Genomic DNA, 25478 nt, shown 5'->3' with positions numbered 1-25478 from the left:
GATCAGTTGGACTATAGTCCCTGCTTCAAAAGCTTTTCATGTTACATCATAAAATAATTAACAGCACAGAGCAGGGATAATATATGCAAACTACCACCTTCTTGTGAACTACAAACAGCTCCAAAGGTTGAGATTGCATAACAAAACAAAATGATTACATACATGAGATTATCTGCACAATAAAACAGACAAAGGCCACAATGTAGAGACATGACAAACAAATAATTTAAATGCTACTGATGCACTAATAACATATCCTAAAGATAAAACAAAACAAGATAGCTTAAATTATGATCCAAGGCCTACATTTTGGAATAGATTTAAAGATCAGGCAAATGTGTGTAATTGCAACACTGTAGACAAAAATACAACAATCCATTTCAGGGATGAAATAAATTGTTATCGACACAATATCTGGCTTTATGAAAAATGGAATATTTGGAGACTAATACAGCTTCCAACATATTGATTGATGTATGTGTATAGTAAAGAAAAACCTTTAACAGTTCTAATATAGAGAAGGGGATAAATGAATTTCCATAGTTAGATACCAAACATCTACAACCAGTAATTTTGTTCTATTAATGTCCCACATTTATTCATTTTACATTGTTTTATGTTTGTAGATCTTAAAATTATAGAAAATTGCAAGTTAATGTACATGATACACAGAAACAGCAGCTTTATAATTGTGCTCCCTAACTGCTGAAGTGTAAATAGACATCCTTGCAATTAGCACATGTTTCGGAGCAAGCGGCAGGTTTAGGGAAATAAAATATATTACAATGCAAAGCCATATGCAGTGTTACAGGTTAGGCAGCATTCACTCAGTAGCTAACAAATGAACAATTTTAGGCACCATTTGAAAGTAAAGTTTAAAAAAAAATACATGGATGGGATACTTTGAAAAGGTTGAGATTCAAAAGGGACACATTTAAAAGACAGTATCAATGCAAAAAAAAACAAACAAATCCTAGCTCTAACAACAAACATAATAATGTACAAATATGCAATTGTGCACCCTAAGCTTACAAAGGCAGTAATAAAAGCACTTTAAAGATTTACTTAGCAAAATAAATCCTTATATTTGGTATCCTTACGTTTACTCTTTGGAGTAACCACAAAGATCAAAATATTGCATGTGAAGAGAAAAAGAAGCAAATCAGCATCCACGGAGAAGGGAATAACGGTTATTTTTCTAGGCCGATTACCAGTTTTGTCATTTTCCATCTTTCCACCAAGTATGTCCTGGTGACTATTTCCTGTTTTGGTCTTAAGATTCACCTGTCTCAGGATATTTGGATTTTATATTCATGCAGGTAGAGAACAAAGTGTAATACGGTTAAAATAAAATGTCATTTCTTCACACACTTGAGAAAATAAAGTTATTCATGCAAAGACCCGAATTGCCACTTTTGCTTTCAGTTTTGAGATTAAAAAAAAGATAGCCATGAAGATTTAATCCTTTTTAAAGTGACGATGGAACAAGGGTTTTGACTTAACTCAAAACAAAAGCTAATTTGAGGTGCTAATGTTAAAGGCTGGCAATTTATCATGTTTGGGTTAAAATATGGCCCATTCTTGTTATATGTGGGAATGAGACTTAATTTCCACGCATCTCTTTTTAATACCCAAGGATAAATTTTAGAGTTTGATTTCTTTTTGTGGGTTTGTTTAAACTATTTTTCTTTTCTGCCAACAAGATTAAAATTATAATTGAATTATATCGATTGGACCAAAGAATTGTTTGCCATGGCACAATGAATTTTATTTCTGATGTACAGTTGAGTTATATGCTATTAACACAAATTTGGTAAATCCTATTAAAACATCCATCTCAGTAAAATGATCACTGTACAATAGTTCATATAACTCTCCATATATACCACCAAACCTTTTAGTCCAGTAAAAACCCATCCCCCCCCAAAAATAATCTGAGACTAATTAATTCAACGTAGGCATTGCTGTACACTGACAGTGACAATTCAAGTAATGCCACATTCAATCAGATTTCATTTTGCATAACCTGTAATTCTGCAGTGCCACTAATAAAGGTCTGAATTTGACCCAACATTGTAAAGCAACACATACCATCATAATTCTCAGTTAGTCCCAGGTGGCCAATTTTGTTCAGATTTATTCATTTCCATGTCAATATTTTGCGCTTAAATGTAATTTTAGGTAGAATATACAATCTATTCAAAAGAAAGATCATTACTTAAAATAGACTAACTGCAACACTGATATAGCTGCATTGTAGTGGTTTGTTGCTGTGACAACTACATTAACAGTACAACACTATCATAAATCAAACACATGATAGAGCAAATACTGCACTTCTCACAGCTATTGCCTGCTGCAGTTTGGTTCATGCAGATTCACGTAAGCTAACATGTTTTTACTGTACAATGTAAACAGTGCAGAACCAACAAAATATTCCAATTTTGATAGGAAGCAAACAATTCAATAACTTTTTTTTTTACATCGCCAGTCAGACTAAACCAATTTCACCTTTTTTTAAACTTCAAAAATCTTCTCCACTTTTTACACATATTTGTTGGATATGATTATGAGACTGCACCCAGTTATTATCATGAAGCCCAATTTTACAGCCCGGTGAGTCTTTTTCTGTCTGCCAACAGCACATCCAGTAAGAACGCCCATAGGGTAGAACTTTGTAATAGGGCTTTGAGTGCCACCGACACGGTGACACATCCCCTTTTGAGTAATGCTTTTTACACTGCTTGCATGGATCATCTTTGTATCGTGGGTCACAGACCCAGCGTGAATCTATTGCCCTAATGTCATAGTTTTCTATAATGAACTTAAAATAATGGCACGTGCATTTGAGAGCTGCCAGGGTTTTGGTAGGAAGGAACATGAAAATCTTCACCATGATGTGGTGCGGTAAAAAGGCCATGTATTGCCGAGGCTCAAGGAGCTGTTGGATTTTGAAGCGAGTTTCCAGGAACTCATGAGATACTTGCCTCCTGAGAGGAAAGGGCTCAGTTAAAGAAGGGCATATTGTTCCAAAAGATGCAAGTGAATTATCCCGATTTGTTTGTGAGCAACTTCGGTTGAATGTTCTGCTTTCAGCAATCAGAAAGTGATCCCTGCATTGTGCAATATCCAGGATTTCCTCAGTAGTATTTTCATTTGAATCCAAGTTTTCCATATGGGACTGTTCAAGTGTGAAAAAGAGTTCTCCAGGAAGGGGTTCCTCACATGGATGAAGTCTAGTTATAGATCTACATTCTGTTCCTTCCTTCACCCCCCTATCCATATTCCTGTCTGCCACACAAGACTCTAACTCATCGACAATAAAATCAGTTGCATATTCACCCATACCATTCTCTGGAAAAGTAAAGTTTGATACAAACTTATTGTCCATTTCCCAACACAGTAACGGGGCATTACAGCACTCCACTGATACCTCAGCATCACGACTGCAACGTTCTCTGCAACTGTTTGGCAATGACATTGCTTCCTTGTGGGTTAATGAAGCCTCTTTAGAAGAGAGATCCAATACCACACCTGAAAAGCTAATAGCTGGAGATGGAACACTTGTGGCATTATCCAGTGGTTCAGTGCATGGCTTAGTATAGCTTGTGCTTATATGACAGCATTGTTCTTTGCTTTGCCCAATGTTATCAACTGTACTGGGTACATTAGTTGATTTTTTAATAATGCCTGTACTCTTCATGCTTTCTTCCGAAAGATGTGGATCGGTTAGCAAAACCCTCCCCACCTCTCTCCGAAAGCTATTATTCCTAACTTGTCCATTTCTGTTGTGTTGATTCTTTAAGCACTCCGATTCAAGCTTAGCTATTACTTCGATAACTCGAACATATTCACCCTGTAGTTTTTTATTTTCAGTGGACTTTTTGTGACTTAAACCAGGCTCCGATCCTGTATGTGAAATGGCTTCTACTGATGAGGACCCTCCCTTTGAATGCACAACACTCGGCGAGTGAGCATTGGCATTTGTAAACGGTTTGCTGCAGTCTGGGAGAAGAGAATTTGCCCTTTGTTCTAGAAGAGCCACCATTTCTGCCACAGAAAGAGAGCTGCTATGACCAAGTCCATCAGCATTTTGTTTATCAATATTTACAAATGAATTCTCATCACTGTTACTGCTTGTTGGTGGGTCTGCACGCAAATACCTTTTATCAACGCTCTCTTTTCTCACTGGTTGAACCTTTACTTTCTCTAGATCAACCGATTTCCTTCTGCGTTTAGCAGTTGTGACCTCAGCATCCCAACTGCTCTTTACTTTCATGGCGCTGGTCCTGTTATTGCATTGATGTGCTGCAAAGAAGGCGATTTTCTCTTTCGTGTTACCAGGTTTTATGACTGCCCAGATATCCAATTGTGCCTCCCCTTCTTCCTGATGAATCGAGGGAGGCAGAACATTTTCAGACACTTGTTTCTTTCTTCCATTAAAACTAACATTATCAGCTGGATTCCTCGTATTGCACATTTTATTTTGGGAAATGAAACCAAAAGGTCTTGGACACCACAAGCTGATGTGAGATGCCAAAGCAATGGATTTACAGCACAATGGTTTATTGCAGGTAGATTGGCATCTTTCAACCCCTACAGTTGTGTGGTGGCTTGACCGAAGGCCTCTAAGTGCCTCTTGGCTTGATTCAAGAGATGCATCTTTCTGCTGTAGCTTTGGGTGCAGCTTCAGATGCATGGTTGCCAACCTAGAAATGAAGAGAAATGATCACAATATAACTGTAGATTTTGATTTCTTTAAAAACAAATACCTAGCAAGAAAAGCGGTGCAAAATTGTGTGTACCGTGAAAGATACCCACAAAATTTAGTCTTGAAATCATAGTCATATCAGCTGATTACACAATAGGAATTTGTGTTCAAGCTCACAGCCTAAATTTGTAGATCAAGCTTCCAGCCCCTATAATTGGGCATTCTACAAACATATCGTTGCCAGTTGACAGAACAGTCTTGTGCAAGCCACAATACCAAGCATAATTGCATCCCAATACTTACTGCAAAGCAGGCTACCCCCTTTATTAGCCAAAATCAAATGTAGCTGATTTTGTTTCCCAGATGGCTATAGTTTAGAATCTTATGGTAAGGGGCAAGAGTGTTTACTTGTCATATGTACTGAAAACAAAACAAAAGCCTGAAGTCCCTAGTGCAACCACAACAGTTCAGAGTTTAGTTGGTGTTGTTTTGCTGTCGGGGGGGGGGGGGGGGAGGGAGGAGGGAGGAGGGGAGGGGGGGTAGAGACCAAGTACAGCTGGTGAGTGGGGAGGGAGCCCCAGTGACTGAGCGCATCCTGACGGTGGCAGCGGCCTGAAGAAAGCGCTGTCTCCAGAGCCTACAACATGAGCTGCAATAACAGCCACATTAACCAGGCAATACGGTGAGGAAGGTCTCGATGGTGCACATTGCGAGTCAGGGTTGCGTCAGAAGCCGGAACTGTGAGTGGTCAGACTAGTAGAGCGAGCTGGGTGCGGCATCGGCAAGACCATCCACTAAAAGTGAAATTCGTTATAAAGGGTTTCATTTGTTATAAAGCTGTTGCCAGATTTGTATTGGATACAGCAAAGATGAAAAATATGAGGATCAATTTAAAGGAATAAATAATTTATTTCATTTTGCAGCCTGGTATATTTAATGGTCGTCTCACAGCTCCAGTGACCCAGGTTTGATCCCGAGTATAGCTGCCAGAGTAGAATTGCATATTCCCCCTGTAACTGAACAAGTTTCTACAAAGGAAATGCACAGGGAAAGGTACAACTCAAATGCAGTTGTTCTCATTGTTAAAGTTAGGATGGTAGAATAGTACTTCAAACATTTCTGTACCTCAGCATGAAAACATAGGGTGGCACAGCCCAGCAACACATTAAAAAAAAAAAACTGTACCTTGCTAAAATTTTAGGAAAATCAGATTCAACCGTTACAATTTGCAAGGAATATATTAAATGATGCCAAAAGCTCCGAGTCCATTATAATACTCAAGGAAATAGCCTTGACCTCAGAATTTTTTTCAGGTATTTCTTTTAGTGAGGAAAAATTTCCTAAGTATTTATTTAGATTTTAGTGATTTTTTTTTTTAACATTGTTATATATGGGGGACTAGCACAAAGTCACAATAAAAGCCATGATTGGAGTGCTTCCAAAATGAACTGAAAAATATCTGAAAAAGAACAAAATGGTACAAATATCTGTAATGTCATAGAACAAAGTAACGTGCAAGTTCATCACAGATCAGCACTGAGGTATGTACTTTTTAATATGTGGATGATACCAAATTGTGAAATTCATGAATAGGCTGATCAAATATTGAAGGTCCAAGTTTGCAAGAACACCTCAATGCAACCCACCGTAAAAATCTGTTCACATCACATCTTTGTGCCTCATTTGGAGTCCCAAGTACAACAAAGCCAACTTGCTCACGGGAACAAATGTTCACCTGGTGAAGAGAAGCGAGTCATGAGACAATGAAAAAGACACGAGTTGATAATATACTTAGAAAATGCAATAGTTCTAATTCTGTTACACATCCTAAAATGGTGACAGAGTTCAAGAATTCTCCTTGTCAATGATCTTTGAAGCTAAATCTTAATTATATTTAATAGAATATTGTTTCAATAATCACCCTCCTAACACTAGTTCTAATATAATAAAAACGATGGTAAATGCTTGATCGCGCCTGCTTCTGCGTTACAGCAGTTCCTGAAAAGTCAAAGTTGAAGAAGAGAGGAAAAGTAATAAAATGGACAAATAGATTTTTAGATGTTTGTTTTGGAGCTTACCTTTTGGTACAACAAGATATTTCCATAGAAGGTGACCATCAAAAAGTGGAGAGGTGCAGTTGGACTTGCAAGCAGTGTGAAGCTGAATAGGGGCAATAAGCAGAGAATAGAAATAGAAAAGAGTGTTGTTTATGTGCAAATTCTAGTCATGCAGGATAAATTTACAATGGTCCAGAAGCAAAGAAAAATAAAACGATACTTTAGTGGAAGACAGTAAAAGCTGTTTCTTGATCCATGTTGTTAACTGAGAGTGCAGTTATGACCCTAGTACAATTCATTGGGGTTTGCAAAGGAAAGGCAACTACAGAAAACAAATGAATTGCTGCTACACACATTAATTTTTTATAAAGCACACTAAATAAAGCATTTCAGGAGACATGGAAACACAGGCTACAAGGAAACAGGCACTTCGCCCAAACTTGTCCACGCTGTCAAGATGCCCCATCTACGTTAATCTAATTTGCTCACGTCCCTCTAAATCGTTCCTATTTTTATACCTGTCTAAATGTCTTTTAAATGTTGCTTATATTACCTGTCTCAACTATCTTCTCTGGCAGCTCGTTCTATATACCCACCAACCTGTGTGAAAAAGTTGCCCTTTGGATTCCTATTAAATCTCTCCCCTCTCACCTTAAACCAATGTCCTCTAGTTCTTGATACCCCAGTTGATTATTCAACTGATCATTTAATTGATATTTCATTAAATTGGCAATCCATTAAAGTTTGGCTCTTTGAATTATAAACCAAATTCTTACATATTTTGAATATTTACTGGCTGTGAGATTGTTTAAAAAAATGTATAAAGCAATGAAAATACTTATTATTTCATCCAAACATTAAAAATTTAAATCCTTCAATTTAATTGCACCATTCAGCAAAGGTGTTCAGGCGGTCAAAACTATCAAATTGTATTTACAGGATAAACAAGCTAAGTGCTTGCACACTAGATTTTATTCATGGCTGGAGGAAGGGGACATTGAAGAAAAATAAACCCAATTCTACTTCGTAATTACATATCTCTGGAATGCAACTCAGTCCTTCCCTCCAAAGTATACTGCAAAATATCGTACTAAATATCACTGATACTGGATAGCTAGCGGGGTACGGTTGGAATGAATTGATAGACATCTTATTTTCTGGCGCTCGCTACACAAACAAGGAGATATACAATAAACACGATATAACACACCATATGGGGGGGGGGAAGAGAGAGTTTCCATCATAGTCAATCCTTTGCCACAACCAGGTCCGGTATTATTATTGTATGTAGTTGAAATAAAGAACTGCAGATGATGGGGGGGCTTTAATATGGTTAATACACAAAAGGACACAGTGCTGGAGTACCTCAGCGAGTCAGGCAATATCTCTGGAGAACATGGACAGGTGATGTTGGGACCCTTTCAATCTGCTGCATTAATCCAGCATTTTGTGTTGTTTCACCTTAAAACTAAGCATTAAGGTCTGCACCAGTGAGCTCTTCTTCACTGGTTGACATGGCTGCGGTTGCGGGTTACGCTGTAGCCCCCTAATGAATGCACTTTCCTTAGTCCACTGCTAAAGACAGGTTATGCTCCGTCATCATGGGGCTCCCTCCCCTCTCACCAGATGTTTTGTCCAACATCCTCCAAAATAGAGTAAGTCGGCAACTCTGGGAGAGGAGGCGGCAGCTGCAGCATTGGGGGGGGGGGGGGGGGGGGGGGGGGGGGGGGAAGAGGCCGAGTGGACAAAGTGGCAGGAGAAGTAGGAGGTGACTGCGATGGAGGGTGTGAGTAGAAGCCGAGTAGACAAAGTAAAAGGGCCAACGGGAAGATAAGGAATCTCACGGTGACCGGGCGTGTCCTGTTGGTGGCAGCGGCCTAAAGAAATAGTCGTCTCCAGGAGCTAGTACGAGAGCCGTAACAACAGCTGTGTCAACTGGACTGTGTGGTGGGTGAAGAAAGGCTTGCTGGTGCACCTTGCGACCACGGGGTGGCGTCAGAAGCTGGGACTGAGGTGGCAGTGCAAGCTGGGTGGCGTTAGCAGGTTTGTCTGCTATAACCAAAAATCGTTATAAGGGGATCCGTTAATAAGAGGGTTTACAGTATTATAACGGGGGCACATGGGAGTGAAAGACAGAAGTTCGGGAAGAAAATAAAATGCTAGATATGGATGACACTTTAAATCATAAATATGCAGGATAAATTGGAATATCTTCATGTTGTACCCCGATGCAGAACCTACAAAACCTTTTTACAATTGCTGACTTACGCCAGCATTGCATGAAAATTTACTTATTATTTGGTTAATTGAAGCATGCGTTTTTTGTTCCCCTCATACAAGTTGTCATTAAATGATATTCTCACCAGAGGCAATTTCAAAGCAAGGCATCCAGACACCTCCTTCATCGATTCCGATATCCTGAGATCTGGAGAACTGGCATGGCGTCTTACCACATTTACTTCAAAACACACTGAAACAGAAGGGAGAAAATGTTATTTTGCAGCAAAATATATGACAAATATTTAATTGCACCCAAATGTGGTCGCCTTTAATAAAACAAGCATATTTATAAATTATTATATTGTAATGACATTTTAATGTCTTATGTCATTATAATGTCTAATTGTAATAAAATTCCAAATTTGTAGACCTGTACACAGATGCAAGTTATCAGACATTATTTTATATCTTACATGGATAGGACAGGTTTGGAGGGATATGGACCAAATGCAGGCACGTGGGACTAGTGTAGCTGGGACATTTTGGCCGGTGTGGGCAAGTTGGGCCAAAGGGCTTGTTTCCACTCTATGACTCTATCTGCATTACGTTCAACTATTCAAAAGACAAAATAGTGCATTATCAATTGTTTAATGTTTAAAAACTACTAGAATTAACCTTGAAAGAACCAAAATGATTTAAAATAGCCCATTTCACACAATCAACTGTTCCTAACTAAATTAAGGTATATAGGTATATGCATATTGTATCACACGGTAGAATAGTCAGAGAACAAAGTAGACCAAAATACATCATAATACATGTGTTTAAGAAGGAACTGCAGATGCTGGAAAATCGAAGGTACACAAAAATGCTGGAGAAACTCAGCAGGTGCAGCAGCATCTATGGAGCGAAGGAGATAGGCAACGTTTCAGGCCCCGAAACGTTGCCTATTTCCTTCGCTCCTAGATGCTGCTGCACCCGCTGAGTTTCTCCAGCATTTTTGTGTACCTAATTCATAATACAAGTGGAGGCCGCCGGTACATTGGAGATTCAGAGGGACAAAGCAGCATTTCAGAGCAAAGAGACGTCACAGCATATAATTTTAAAGAAATCTAGTCCTGACTTAGCATCTACAGTAAATTCTATACAAGAAATTCAATTCTAATTATTTTGGCTACCAGACAATCTGCAGTAAAGCACTGATCATCTTAAAGAAATGCAAAACAAAACTAATTTAAAAATATATATTTTCCAACCAAGTTAGATATGATTGGCGGGTGCATCCGTAAAAATACCCAAGGGAACATCATGCTTCTATGTATAACCCAGCTGCACTTTAAATTTTTCACAACATATCCAACTTGCAGCAAGTCTGTGACATTCTTATTACTCCTGAACAAACAGGCTTAGACTCTTTGGGATGAGTTTTAACATATCACGAGCACTTGACTGATAAAAGACCACCCAAACCTGCTAAATGTTATCTGACAGTTTTGTTTTAGGCGTAGCCATGAGCTGGTACCAGCCATTCACTGCTCTGTCAGCCAGCTGTCATAACATGATTGCTTACTCATCCATCCAAAGTACCGTGAACCATTAAAGCAATTAGAAAATGAGAAAACATTTCCTGTAGACAATGTTAAAGAATAAAACAATTAAGTAATACATTGCTGTCGGAATGTTCAAACAATAACTTTTTTTCTCTCTCTCTTCCTACAGGAATCATGCATCACAGATCCTTAATTTACTGTTCAAGCTAAACATTGTTACATGGAAAACCAAGTGCCTGCAGAACATTTGAACACAAGATACGTTCATTTTTGTCCTTAAGCACATGCACTAAAATGAATTTGCTGAACAATTGTAATAACAAGGAACTGAAATGCTGGTTCACACCAAAGATAGACACAAAACTCTTCATACCACTTCTACTTTCTACTTCTGAAGGGTCCCAACCCAAAACGTGAACTATCCAGTTTCACCAGACATGTTGCCTGACCTGCTGAGTTACTCCAGCACTGTATTTTTTTGTAAACCAGCATCTGCAGTTCCATGTGTCCATCATTGCTGATCTCAACACCAGCAACTGTACACTAAAATTAGGCTTTTGTTTTAGTTCTGTTGCATAATTTAGTCAAAATACACCCCAAAATGCATTTACAGCATTAACTAGTAGAGTTTGATCCAAAGTTCTCCAATATATAGAATTTACAACATATTAGTTTGGCCCAACCAACTCTAGAATAGAATAGAATAGTTTCTTTATTGTCATTGTAACATGAACCATGTACAACGAAATTTAAAAATGTCAGCCAGTCAGTGCACCATTCAAACATTTCTAAAAGCTAACGACACATACAAGATAAAATATTAAAAGATAAACAACTAAAATAAATATCATGAAAATAGCACGCATAAACACCCAACCCTCCATCCTTCTGTCCATTTCACAGTGTACCACAGTCCCTTAGTATGTATCGCCCCTGCGTTCCTTGGCGGCTACATTTAGTGCTTTTATAGCAGTGGGGTAAAAACTGTTTTTTAGTCTGTTCGTCCTTGTCCTTGTAGATCTGTACCGTCTGCCTGACGGCAACAGTTCAAACAGGGAGTGTCCGGGTGGGAAATGTCCTTTATGATACTCTGGGATTTTTTGATGCAGCGGGAACTGTGCAAGTCCTCCAAGGTAAGGAGAGGGCAGCCGACAATCCTCTGGGCGTTGTCAATGGCCCTCTGGAGCGCTTTCCTCTGAGCCGCTGTGCAGCTGGTGTACCACACGCATACACAGTATGTTAGTATGCTCTCAATGGAGCACCGATAAAAGGACAGCAGCAGTCTCTGAGTGATGTTATTCTTCCTGAGCACCCTCAGGAAGTGCAGTCTCTGCTGGACCTTTTTCAGCAGCGCAGTGGTCTTCACGCTCCACGTCAGGTCCTCCTCAATATGGATTCCCAGGAAGCGGAAATCCGCCACCCTCTCCACACAGCCCCCTCTGATAATCAATGGTACCATGTCCGTTTTATTCTTCCTAAAGTCTATTATTAATTCCTTTGTCTTTAAGGTGTTGAGGAGCAGGTTATTTTCTTCACACCACACTGTCTATTGTTCTACTCTGTTAGAACAATAGAACCAACAATCCCAATCACACATTTACCATCACTGTTGTTCCCATAAAATAATTCCATGAGGTTAATTATCCTCCAACATTTTCGCCACCTCCAACGTGATCCCACCACTTGCCACATCTTCCCATCTCCTCCTGTCTGCTTTCCGCAGAGACCGCTCCCTCCGGAACTCCTTGGTCAATTCGTCCCTTCCCACCCGAACCACCCCCTCTCCGGGCACTTTCCCTTGCAACTGCAGGAAATGCTACACTTGTCGCTTTACTTTCCCCCTTGACTCATAGAAACATAGAAAATAGGTGCAGGAGGAGGCAATTCGGCCCTTTGAGCCAGCACCACCATTCATTGTGATCATGGCTGATCGTCCTAAATAATAATCCATGCCTGCCTTCTCCATTCAAGGACCCAAGCAGTCTTTCCAGGTGCAGCAGAGGTTCACCTGCACATCCTCTAACCTCATCAATTGCATCGACTGCTCTAGGTGTCAGCTGCTCTACATCGGTGAGACCAAGCGTAGGTTTGGCGATCGCTTCGCCGAACACCTCCACTCGGTTCGCAATAACCAACCTGATCTCCCGGTGGCTCAGCATTTCAACTCCCCCTCCCATTCCGAATCCGACCTTTCTGTCCTGGGCCTCCAACATGGCCAGAGTGAGGACCACCGTAAATTGGAGGAGCAGCACCTCATATTTCGCTTGGGCAGTTTGCATCCAAGCGGTATGAACATTGACTTCTCCAATTTCAGGTAGTCCCTACTTTCTCCTCCCCTTCTCAGCTCTCCCTCAGCCCACTGGCTCCTCCTCTTCCTTTCTTCGTCCCACCCTCACATCAGTCTGAAGAAGGGTTTCGACCCGAAACATTGCCTAGTCCGTTCGCTTCATAGATGCTGCCTCACCCCCCGAGTTTCTCCAGCAGTTTTGTCTACCTTCGATTTTCCAGCACATGCAGTTCCTTCTTAAACTTAAATGTTCATACTATGTTGGCTTTGGGGTTTTTTTCCCCCCATCATCAAAGCACACGGTAATTCCATCTAAGATTAGTGATAGGGGTGTCAATGGACAAAGTTCTGAAGTAAACAATACATCTACAGTTGGAACAGCAGAGATTAATCAAGGACAATCAGCATAGTTTTGTTGGTGGAAGCCTGCCTCACCATTTTAATAGATTTTTTGAAGAGTGACAACAGCCATATTAATGAGAGGAGAATGGGAGATGTAGTCCACATGGACCTCAGTAAGCCCTTTGACATGGTCCCACAAGAAGAAAATCCCAAAAGTCAAAACCTAGGGTCTCCATGCCAAATAGCAAATTAGATCCAAAATTGGCTTGGTAATAGGAAGCAGAGGGTGATGGTGAAGGGTTGTTTTTGTTAATGGAAGTCTGTGACCAATGGTGTACCACAGGGATCAGTGCAGGGCTCCTGACTGTTATAGTGATCATAAGGTCATAAAAAATAGGAGTAGAATTAGGCCATTCGGCACATCGTCAATAAAAGAGCAATAAGAATTATCAATAACGTTGGATATCTTGAACATACCAATTTATTATTCTTAAAGTCACACACTGAAGTTCGCCGATCTGGTTAAATTTAAGTGCGCAAATCATGCACAAAGCAAGAAATAATTTACTTCCAAGAAATATACAAAAACTGTTTATGGAAAGACAGGGTGGGTATAATTTGAGAGTGGAACATAATTTTAAAAAACTCAATGTCAGAACAACTCTTAAAAGTATGTGCATAGCAATCTGTGGTGTGAATTTGTGGAATGGTCTGGAACAGGAGATAGAACTTAGCACAAACATAATTCAGTTTAAAAAGATGTACAAAAACACTTTTAATAAGGATATTGGGACGAGGATAGGTGATTGTGATATTTGTTATACTGATTGTATTGGGAAGGGTGATTATAGGGTGATGGGTTGTATATATGACTAAAAAAAGATGCTGTATAGTATATGAGGGTTTTTCTTTTCTTTTTTTTCTTTTTTTTTGTATGGCTTTGTAAATATTCGATTAGTGTATAAATGTAAATAATTTGGTGTACATATAGCTGCTGGTGTACATATGGTGTACATATAGCTGCTAAATTTGTATAAGATAATTGCACGCAGTTGAATAAGGGGTGGGAATTAATAAGCTTTGGCTTCTTCCTGCTCCTTTTCGGACACATACGATTTCATTTATTTATAGATATTGTTTATGATACTTTATAAATATTCTTGTTTTGTTTTTGTATGCCGTTTCACACTTGCTTTTTATTCTTTTATTCTGTTCGAAATAAAGAATTAAATAAAAAATAAAAACAAAAATAAATAAATAGATAAATAGATAAAGAGCCTACTCCGCCATTCAATCATGGCTGATCTATCTCTCCCTCCGAACCGCATTCTCCTACCTTCTCCCCATAACCTCCGACACCTGTACTAATCAGGAATCAATCTATCTATGCCTTAAAAATATCCACTGACTTGGCCTCCACAGCCTTCTGTGGCAAAGAATTCCACAGATTTACCACACCCCAACTAAATAAATTTCTCCTGTGTAGGAAGGAACTGCAGATGCTGGTCCAAAATGAGAGTAACTGAAGGAGAAGTTGTTAAAAGTGAGGACCAGGCGGAGGAGGTCTTAAGAAGGGTCTCGGCCCGAAACATCACCCATTCCTTCTCTCCATAGATGCTTCTTGTCTCGCTGAGTTACTCCAGCATTTTGCATCTATCTTTTGTTATATAGATGTCTATATGAACATATAAGAAATTATCTTGGTGCAATCCTAGTATAGGATTTCCCCTTCCCCCCCCCCCCGATCCTTTGGCTGTAACACTATACTTGTTTAGTTTCTTTTCCCCCCTCTAACTGATGGGCGATGATGTGATACGATTTGCGTGGATAATATGCAAAACAATGTTTTTCATTGTACCCAGGTATTCATTACAATAATTTTTAAAACAATGCATCTGGGGATCACAAATAAAGGTAGGGAATACAAAATGACCAAATAGCGAGTACAGATCCATCACCGATTTTCCAGCACACATGGTTTCAGAACCATGCTGTATCACCCGTTTTGCCGGACCAATAGAGGTCACAGTCTTGAGGGTCAAGCCTGAGTTCCTGAAACGAACCAATCATGTGCAGGCAGAATTATTTGGTATGCTAATTATACAGCAAGATTACATCCCCACCATCAAAGGGATCTAAAGGCACTGCCTCAAGAAAAGGCAGCCAGCATCACCAAGGACCGACACCACCTTGGCCATGCTATTAATTCACTCCTGCCAGTTCACTGCAGTTCGTTTACTGCCACAACAGATCAACGGTGGATGCGATCTCGCTGGCCCTCCACTCCACTCTGGACCACTTGGACAACAAAAACTCACATGTCAGGCTGTTATTCATGGATTACAGCTCGACATTTAATACAATCATCCGCTCCAAACTGGTTACCAAACCCACAGAACTGGGTCTCTGCACATCCCTCTGCAATTGGATCCTCGACTTCCTCATTCACAGACCACAGTCTGTTCGTGTTGGTGGAAATGTGTCGGCCTCGATAACAATCAGCATGGGAGCACCTCAAGGCTGCGTGTTCAGCCCCCTGCTGTACTCACTCTATACTCATGACTGCGTAGCCGGACATAGTGCGAACTCCATCATCAAGTTCGCTGACGACTCCACTGTTGTGGGACGTATCACTGATGGGGATGAGTCAGAGTATAGAATAGAGATCAAGCGACTGTCCATATGGTGCCAGCGCAATAACCTGGCCCTCAACACCAGCAAAACCAAGGAACTGATTGTGGACCTTGGAAGGAGAAGGATGGGGACCCACAGTCCCGTTTATGGTTGAAAGGGTCAAGAGCTTCAAATTCCTGGGCCTGCACATCTCTGAAGATCTTTCCTGGTCCGAGAACACTAATGCAATTATTAAGAAAGCACATCAGCGCCTCTACTTCCTGAGAAGATTACGGAGAGTCGGTTTGTCAAGGAGGACTCTCTCTAACTTCTGCAGGTGCACAGTAGAGAGCATGCTGACCGGTTGCATCGTGGCTTGGTTCGGAAACTTGAGCGCCCTGGAGAGGAAAAGACTACAAAAAGTAGTAAACACTGCCCAGTCCATCATCGGCTCCGACCTCCCTTCCATCGAGGGGATCTATCGCAGTCGCTGCTTCAAAAAGGCTGGCAGTATCATTAAGGACCCACTCAGCTCCTCGCTACCTTCAGGTAAAAGGTACAGGAGCCTGACGACTGCAACGACCAGGTTCAGGAATAGCTACTTTCCCACAGCCATCAGGCTATTACACTTGGCTCGGAGAAAACTCTGAACATTACTAGCCCATTATCTGTTATTTGCACTTTATCAGTTTATTTATTCATGTGTGTATATATTTATATAATGGTATATGGACACACTGATCTGTTCTGTAGTCATGCCTACTATGTTCTGGTGTGCTGAAGCAAAGCAAGAATTTCATTGTCCTGTCAGGGACACATGACAATAAACTCTCTTGAATCTTGGATACTACCTCATCTGTGAAACACAGTGGTGGGAGTGTTATGGCCTGGGCATGTACGGCTGCTGAAGATACTGGCTCACTTTTCTTCATTCTTGATACAACTGCTGATTGCAGCAAGACAATGATCCCAAACATATTGTGAAAGCAACAAAGGAGTTTTTCAAAGCTAAAAAAATGGTAAATTCTTGAGTGGCCAAGTCAATCACCTGATCTGAAACCAATTGAGCATGCCTTTTATATGCTGAAGATAAAACTGAAGGGGACTAGCCCCCCAAATCAAGCATAAGCTAAAGATGGCTGCAATTCAGGCCTGGTAGAGCATCACCAGAGAAGATACCCAGCAACTGGGTGATGTCCATCAATCGAAGACTTCAAGCAGTCATTGCATGCAAAGGATACGCAACAAAATACTAAACATGACTACTTTCATTTACATAACATTGCTGGGTCCCAAACATTATGTTGCCCTAAAATGGGGGACTATGTATAAACACTGCTGTAATTTCTACATGGTGAAACCCAAATGTATAAAATCTGACAATGTGCACTTTAAACACATGTGATTTTTTTTCTATTACACATCTCAAATTGTGGAGTGCAAGAGGCAAATAAATAAATTATGGGTCTTTGTCCCAAACATTATTGAGGGCATTGTATTCCACCTGGTGCCTGAAAGACCAATGGTATGAACATTGAATTTTCTCATTTCAGGTAACCCACATACCTACCAAACTCCTCTCCCATAATTCTATATTCTGATCATCTTTTCTCCTCTTCCAGTCCTGTGGCAGGTTCTCAACCGAAAACAGTGATGCGTTTTTCTTGCCTGAACAGATGCTGCTTGACCACAAATGTCTTCAAGCAGACACAAGGAACTGCAGATGCAGCAAAACACAAAGTGCTGGAGTAATTCAGCAGGTCAGCCAGCATATACGGAATGAATGGATAGGCGACATTTTGAGTTGGTCCCATTCTTGGCACAGAGGAAGGAACTAAAGATGGATCCTGACCCGAAATATCATTTGTCCATTCCTCCCACAGATGCTGCCTCACCCGCTAAGTTGCTCCAGCACTTTGCCTTTTGATCAACTTCTTTCAGCAGTTTATTTTTCATTCCAATTGTGTCGGCAATCTCTTATATCCCTAGCACAATACATGTAATCCTCCCTATTAGTTCAAGATGGCAGCAATCCACTACAGTTTCAAGGACATTTGTAATAAGAAATATAAATTTGCTTTACCAGACTTCACTTTAGGAACAATTACTAATGCCTCCCCTCTCTTTCCGGATCTCTCGGACTCCATCTCAGCCTGGCACCGTCTGCCACTACGTTTTGCCTGCCAGCTCCTGCCTCACTCTGACCCCTCATCTCATCTCCTCTTTTCTGTCTCAATCCAGATACAAAGTGTCAAGCCGAAATGTCAACCATCACTCTGCCTCCACAAATGCTGCTTGACTCGCTGTTCCTCCACCTATGTGTTATTTTTTCATACAATCTTTGGTCTCACAAAATACTACTCTCTCAAGATTGCCTTGGAAATCTGTAAACCCTTCTCTTTCCCCAGTTACGACTAAGTGCCATTGACCTAAAACACTATAACTGGATACTCTTTCCTGAGATGATTGGCCAAATTCTTGCAGCATTTCTAGTTTTATATAAAATTCCCACACCTGCAATTTTATTTGTTTTCCGTATTTGCACTGAATCCTCTTCTGCAATGCCTAGATTATGATTTCCCATTGTATATTGCTCCAGAATCACAAACTCATCCCAATTATAATGACCTTCCCTCAGTTTAAAGCTTTAAAAACAGTTTTGGTCAGAATTCCATAATTTTGTTAAATCTAATAAATGCTCCCCTACCATCATAAAGTTCACTGCCCCACATCCATTTCCCAAAACTAAACCTAGAATAAAACCCATTTAATGGATTTTCAATGAATTGATTTAAAAAATACTTGTACGCATTTCACAGATTCTGAAGGTTTTATACCTTTACCCTGCTCAGATCCCAGTTAATATTAGACAAGATGAAATCCCTTTTTGTTGGTGTCTTGTTAATTTTACTTACTGCAGACTAAGGGTGCATAGTAAACTCCTGACAAAAGAGATTACTCTTCTTGTTTCTCAGTTCGACCCATAAGGCATGATTTGTTTTTTTTCTAATATATCATCCGTCCTCCCAGCCCCACCCTGCTCTTTTAAAAAAATTAAAAATGGCACCCTACTAAGCGTCTCTCTCTCTCTCATTTGAAAACAGAATAAGAAGCCAATCTTTACATCATGTTCCAATAATGTGCAATGATTTCATACTTCTGTATCCTCCGTTCATGGTCTTTATTTCCTAAATCACTTTGCATAGAAACAGTGAACAAATTCAGGCAAAGTAGCCTATAAAGATATGCTGGCATTTATCCTCCACTCAAGCCTCCTTCCATCTTGTCTCCAAAATTAATCAGGGTAAATTTAAATTCCCATCCCCTCATGTATACTCAGTTTCCACTTAAAAACTATTTCCCTGTAACTAGAAATTCCAAATTATCTCAAAGCATACACAATTAAGTACTAATATTTTTTTTAATTCTGCCATCCATTATTTTCTCTAATTTCTGAATTATTTTATCTATCTTCCTTACTTATCTACTTTCACCTTATTCCTACATCCAAATTTTATACCGTTCTCTTCTGAAAGCTGCTGGGTTTCTGTCCACCCTTTACTTTTTTCCCCCAGTTATGACTAAGGATCATTGATCCAAAATGTCTTTCCAAAGATCACTGGCCGAGTTCTTGCAGCATTTCTGGTTTGGTTTAAAATTCCCACACCTGTAGTGAAGAACATGCCAAGCCGGAGATTGTGGATGCTTACAGATGTGCTTCTGCTGATGGTTCATAGAATCTCACCGGTGTCTTGGTGCAAGTAGCCTCACAGAATCGGATCGGTGGCCTTAAATACATATTTGCCCCATTAAGAAATTGACTGGTAGTATCGTGGCCTGGTTTGGTAATTCAAATCCTCAAGAACAAATTAGGCTGTAGAAAGTAGAGGTCCATCACAGATACTGTGATCACCAAAGGGATCTACAGGCATTGCTGCCTCAAGGCGGCTGCAAATATAATCAAACACCTACACCACCCTAGTTCTCTTCTCGCTGCTACCATTGGGAAGGTGTTAAAGGAGCCCAAGAACCATTACCTCCAGGTTCAAAAACAGTTTCTTCCCTTTAATCATTAAGTGTTTGAATCACCCTACATAACCCTACCTCTGCACCAATCCACCATGGCTTTGTACTACTATGGTTGCTCTATGTACTTTGTTTTTTGTACTCTCATGCTCCAGTTTACTTGAATGAAAGATAATTTATTACATATTTATTGGTGTTGCATCTAATGTTCCTGTAACATGAAATAATTTAATTGTTTCACAGTTCATATCCAATGCACATGGCAAATAAAACACGATTGAACTCTTGAACTGGGCAGCATTGCTCTCCTGTACTTCACACTCAAACCCCAGATAATCAAAGCCAACAAATAATCAAAGCCAACAAAATTATTAGCAGTATTTTTCAGAAGTAGTGAGAGGGAAGAAAGCTTGCAAAGAAAGGTAGCAGCAGAACAAGCCCAGTGAGTGATAGGTGGATACAGGTGATGGAGGTGGCAGATGGATGGAGCAAGGGTGTCAGATAAGAAGAGTGAAATGGAAAGCCAGAAGGAGGAATATAGGTGGATGGGGACAAGGATGTTGGTAACCCTTTGTCTCATTGGCCCTGACCTTTCTTTTCCAGCTCCCCCCATTACAATCAGTCTCAAGGGTCCCAACTGGAAATATTTCCAGCAGTCTGACTTCAGATAGAACATATATGACGTAACAATATTGTAAATGACTGATTGTTGTCAAGCACTTCAAAAGTTATTTGAAAGCCAGCCCTGCGTTACCCGACCTATGGACACCCTCAACATACAAATTTAACATTAAATTCAAAAGACTGACACACGTATAAACATTCCTTCCTATAATTGAAACTAGTTTCTATTCATTTTTTGTAATTGGTCTCTTATCAATCTTATGTGCTTTTGATGCCATTCATTACAATATTGTGGAAGTGCAGTTATCATAGTGATTTTTGTATATTTTCTGACTTACTGACAAATGTCGACTAACAGGCATCCAAAAAAAGACCCGTTTTCTACCTGGAGACTCATTTTGATCACATGCACAACCTAATAAAAGTTCTTGTGTTCACTTCTAAAAAGGCACTCTATATTAGACTCGCAACTCTCATACAATAATTATGTTTATTCATAAATTTAAGTTTCACCAGAAGAAAATTGAAAGCCAGACATAAATAAGCAAAGTTGATCAAAAATTATTTTCCCCCAAATTGGTCATTTGAATGCTGAAAAGCTGTATTGTTATCATGGATTTCTGAAATTCCATTCTTGGACTGTGATTGAAAAATGTACATCAGCCAAGAACACTTTACATGTTATACCACTGTGCAACCTTGTTGTATATAAAATACAAATCCAGATCCCACTAATTTATAGACACAAGGAACTGCAGATGCTGGAATCTTGAATAAAACACACAAAATGCTGGTAACATAGTAGGTCAGACAGCATTTGAAGGGTCCCAACCCAAAATATCCCCTGTCCATTCTACAAATGTTGTCTAACCTGCTGAGCTAGTCCAGCACTTGTTTTTTCCTGCTGATTTGCATTCGCCTTAAATTGCCAAAACAAGGTTGGTTTACTGATAGACACGAGGAATTGCAGGTGCCAGTTTATCAAAAAAAGGCACATCGTGCTGAAGTAATTCAGTGGGTCAGGCAGCATCACTGCAGCAGCATGTTCTCCAGAGATGCTGCCTGACCTATTGAGTTGCTCCAGCACTCCATGTCTTATTTTGTAGGATCACTGATTGTGGGGTTATTGGCTAATAAATCAACACTATTAAAAAAAAGCAGCATTTTCAAAACCCTCAAAACTACAGAATTCACATGAAACAAATTGGCAGACGTACAAGGGCACAGAAGATTATTGCCCAAGCCCAACGGGATGACTGACAATGAAGATTCTTATGTTCCAGTCTTCAAAATGTCAACTTTAACTTGCAACCTTGTTTCCAGAGTCAACATTTAACAATTGAGTGACAAAGAATAATGAATCATAATCAAAACTAATTTTTCTATAGTGCAATTACCAATTTGGCATAAAACTCAGTAATGCATACCCTTAGGAGATACTAGAAACTGCAGATATCGATTTACAAAAAAGCACACAAAGTGGTGGATTAACTCAGCGGGTCAGGCAGCATCTACGGAGAACATGGATAGGTGATGTTTCAAAATGTCACCTATCCATGTTCTTCAAAGATACTGCCTGACCCCATTAGTTAATGCATGTCTTAAGACTACTTTTGAACAGTTACAATAAAAAGATAAATTGATCTAATATAGTAGATTCTCTGTTCGTCAACACAATTACAAGAAAACACAAACGAATGAATTTACTGATGCACATGATTTAAATTGCTTTTTGTCTTCTTTACGCTTGGGTAAAATGCACGGCAGCAAAACCCAAGATGCGCTTTCTTGCATTCTACATGCTTGCTGCTTGGATAAAATAAAAAAGGAAGCAAAATCTAAACTGCTGTTACAACAACAAAAATCACCCAACTGCCTTCTCTCCCATCATCTGACATTTGGAAAGAGAAAATCCTTGATAACACTTATTTTCATGGTTCACATGACTAATTGGAGCTTGGCTAATTGTGCAGTTTTTGCTCCAAAATTCATGGTGTTTCATGGGAAATATTTGGATTGTTATTGAATTATTATTGTCACATAATCAGAAAACAATGAAAAGCTTTGTTTTAATGGTCATTTCTACTGCCCAGTCTCTCTAGGTTAGAAAATTAACATTCAAGCATTCATTAACCAGGTATGTCAGCTGGAAAATGGGAACACAGACATTAAGTGACATGGTCCTTTCACAGGAAAGTAACACATTATCAAATTTCTCAAAATAAGTATTAGTAAATTTCAAGGATCTTCACACAATGAAATACTTTTGGACCATTATGTGCACAAATGTAGTTTCCATGTTTCACCAGCAAGATGAATTTAAATTCTTTTGGTGCCAGCAGGATGGAATATTGGTCAAGTCACCAGACTTTTGCTTGTTAAGATCTTCACCTTTCATCGGCTAAAAGATGGTTCCTTGCAACTACAACACTGCCTCAGTACTGCACTTGAATGTTAGTCTGAGTTACATGTTCATACTATGGTTATGAAACTTGTAATGCATGTAAACATATCATAAGAATGATCTTATTCTTGATCAAGCAAAATTGCCATACAGGATATCAGAGTGAAGAGAATTTTTAAACAAAAACAGAGAAAGAGTAATAGCGTTCCATCTTAACTCCTGCAATCTGTACAACGTTTTAACTGATTTAACTGTTAAATCTGCCTTCTGTGAAGAACAGTGACATTTAACTCAAGTACATGAATCATTTGGATAGGTAAATAAATACGATCGTTGAGAGCGAAACGCAAACAAATTGGACTAGCTAAGGTGAGCATCTTGGTTGACGCTTGGTCGCTTTTCCGCGTTGTATGACTCCATAACGTAACGTTAAAGCACCGAAACGTACAGAAGCGAGGTGAGAATGCAATTAGTAAATATCTCGAACAGTCTAGTGTTAACGTCGGTGTGGGGGGCTCAGTTTTCCCCGCAGTGTCTCAGTTCGGATCTGAATAATCAGGAGCGAGTGGGGAAGGTTGCTACTTCTGCGACTCAAGTCACCACCGAGCAACTAACTGTGCAAGTCTCAGCTTGCTAGGCGCTACTACCACGAGAGCCCGTGGCTGCGGCCTAACCAGCTGCCTTACCTATATTAAAAAGTTACAGATTTTCTTTAAAAAAATAAATAGCTACACGTTCCTCCGCCAAAGCACAGGCCCGCACCCTGCCTTCGCATCCGGGACGTGGCTGATGAAAAGCCGCTCACCTGAGTTGGTGACCCTCGGTACCGGCCCCTCGGAAGCGGGATTCCCTAGGAGGGGCCGGGACTTGGCGGGCTGGTTTCCGAGGGCTTTGTACCCTGGGTTCACGCGTAACTCCCTCGCTGGTGCTGCTGGTGGTGTCCGTCCTTCTCCTGCTTCTTCTTCTGGCGTCTAGTCCTGTTCGCCGCTGCCGTCGACCTCCCCCTCCGAGTCCTCCACCGCCGTTGTTCCTCCTGCACTTGAGGCTGCGAGTCTGCCAGTATCCCAGGGTGCCGCGCGCCCAGGCCGCGGTCAATGCCGCGAGATATGAATCCCGGCTGTTTGCGTCCAGAGGCGCTCAAAGATCATATAGTAATATCTTCATATTAGCAATAGCAATATCTTCATATATCTTCATATTGCTATTATATCTTCATATAGTAATATCTTCATATTAGCAATAGCAATATCTTCATATATCTTCATATTGCTATTATATCTATATAGTAATATCTTCATATTAGCAATAGCAATATCTTCATATATCTTCATATTGCTATGCTATTATTTTCCCAAATGCTGCAGTTGTGAACAATGTGATTAGATGAATGAATTACAGAGTGCAAATGAAATACAAAATCAACTCAAACACAGCATATGAGCCATTTAAAAATAAATGATTTAAAAAACATCAAAAATTACCAGTCAAATTTTATAAACATTTTATTCAATTCTTTAAAAAGTACTAACAAAATTATGAATCTAACCCTACATCACACACACAAACTGTTCCCCCGCAACGTTGATTACACTGCGAGTCGGGTAGGTTCCGGTTACTGAAATGGACGACGAAAATGCCCACGTTCCGCTCCGTAGCTACTACACGTCAGCCCATTGCATTTGGCAGCAGTGGCCTATCTTGCTCCACTATAGGATCTTTGGAGGCGCTCGCTCACTCGCTCACTTGCGGCCAAAGGTTATAGAGGATCTCTGCTTGCGGCTGTCCTTCAGACTGACTGACTGCAGGCTGCCGATTGTTCCTCTCAACTCTTACGGTTTAAAACTAGATACGTTCACTTCCCCCTCGGAGATGGAGTTCTCAAACTAGTGGACCGAGCGGAGACTTGGCTTGGCAGTGTGATTTAAAAACATTATCATTGAGTATTTGAGTCTAAAGAAAGGACCCAACCCGAAACGTCGCCTTGACTGTCAGCTGCTGCCTGACCCGCCGAGTTCCTGGCTTCAGCTGTGAGTTTAGAACAGAATTAACAATTCAGATTATATATCGTTCATCATTTTTAGGGAAAGTTACTGATTGAACATGGGGATACAAGGAACTGCTGATGCTGGAATCTTGAGACAACACAAAATGCTGGAGTAACTCAGTGGGTTAAGCATCATCTGTGGAGCGAATGGACAGACCACGTTTCAAACGCCTGATAATAGAGGGAAATAAGCTGTTATAGTCTTTGACATTACTACCCAGATAAAACGTTTTGCCTACTCTCTCATAATTTGATGTATTTCTATCAGGTTTCCTCCGCCTTTAAAGCTCCAGAGAAAATAATCATGATCAGCGCGATGATTGGAGGAGGGAGGTGTCGGTCAGAGGCGGAATTAGGGGGGGGTTGGACTGATGATAGAGCGCAGTGATTGGAGGAGGGAGACGTCCGTGGAACAAAGATCAAAGTGGAGCTTGAATTGCATGCCCAGGTCACAGCCCTGGACACAGACCTGCGCCTCACCCGCAGCCAGGATCGATCCCGGGTCTCCGGCGCTGCAATCACTGCCGCACCCCGTCCCCACCCGAGTGCCCCCCCACGTCCGGGGTGTGGCAACAAACGTCGGGAGTCAGACGGGAGCAG

The 25478-nt window shown here is 40.3% G+C and overlaps 1 protein-coding gene across 2 annotated transcripts; it reads right to left on the bottom strand.

Annotated features, from left to right (window-relative positions):
• Window positions 1-394: 394 nt before the first annotated feature.
• LOC129700184 (F-box only protein 34-like) lies at window positions 395-23911 on the bottom strand. 2 transcript variants are annotated; one of them, XM_055640455.1, is made up of 5 exons: window positions 23640-23911; window positions 9132-9238; window positions 6790-6871; window positions 6358-6446; window positions 395-4709 (listed from the first exon to the last, which is right to left on the bottom strand). In XM_055640455.1, exons 3-5 carry the CDS (start codon window positions 6826-6828, stop codon window positions 2525-2527), a joined length of 2313 nt encoding a protein of 770 aa, XP_055496430.1. In that variant the 5' UTR covers window positions 6829-6871; window positions 9132-9238; window positions 23640-23911; the 3' UTR covers window positions 395-2524. The 2 variants fall into 2 exon arrangements, with proteins under 2 accessions (XP_055496430.1, XP_055496429.1); XM_055640454.1 differs by lacking the exon at window positions 6790-6871 and having other exon boundaries at window positions 23640-23910.
• Window positions 23912-25478: the final 1567 nt, after the last annotated feature.

Source organism: Leucoraja erinacea, chromosome 9, assembly GCF_028641065.1.
Source record: "Leucoraja erinacea ecotype New England chromosome 9, Leri_hhj_1, whole genome shotgun sequence".
Taxonomy (NCBI): domain Eukaryota; kingdom Metazoa; phylum Chordata; class Chondrichthyes; order Rajiformes; family Rajidae; genus Leucoraja; species Leucoraja erinaceus.
Note: the sequence above shows the minus strand (reverse complement) of the source record. Positions and strands in the feature narration are given on the sequence as shown.

Coding starts and splice junctions, on each gene's coding strand:
- LOC129700184 (XM_055640454.1), bottom strand. CDS start 9,173: ATGAAGGAGGTGTCTGGATGCCTTGCTTTGAAATTGCCTCTG. Junction 6,447..9,131: donor TTGCTTTGAAATTGCCTCTG/GTGAGAATATCA, acceptor TCTCTTCACCAG/GTGAACATTTGTTCCCGTGA. Junction 4,710..6,357: donor GATGTGAACAGATTTTTACG/GTGGGTTGCATT, acceptor CTTCATTTCTAG/GTTGGCAACCATGCATCTGA.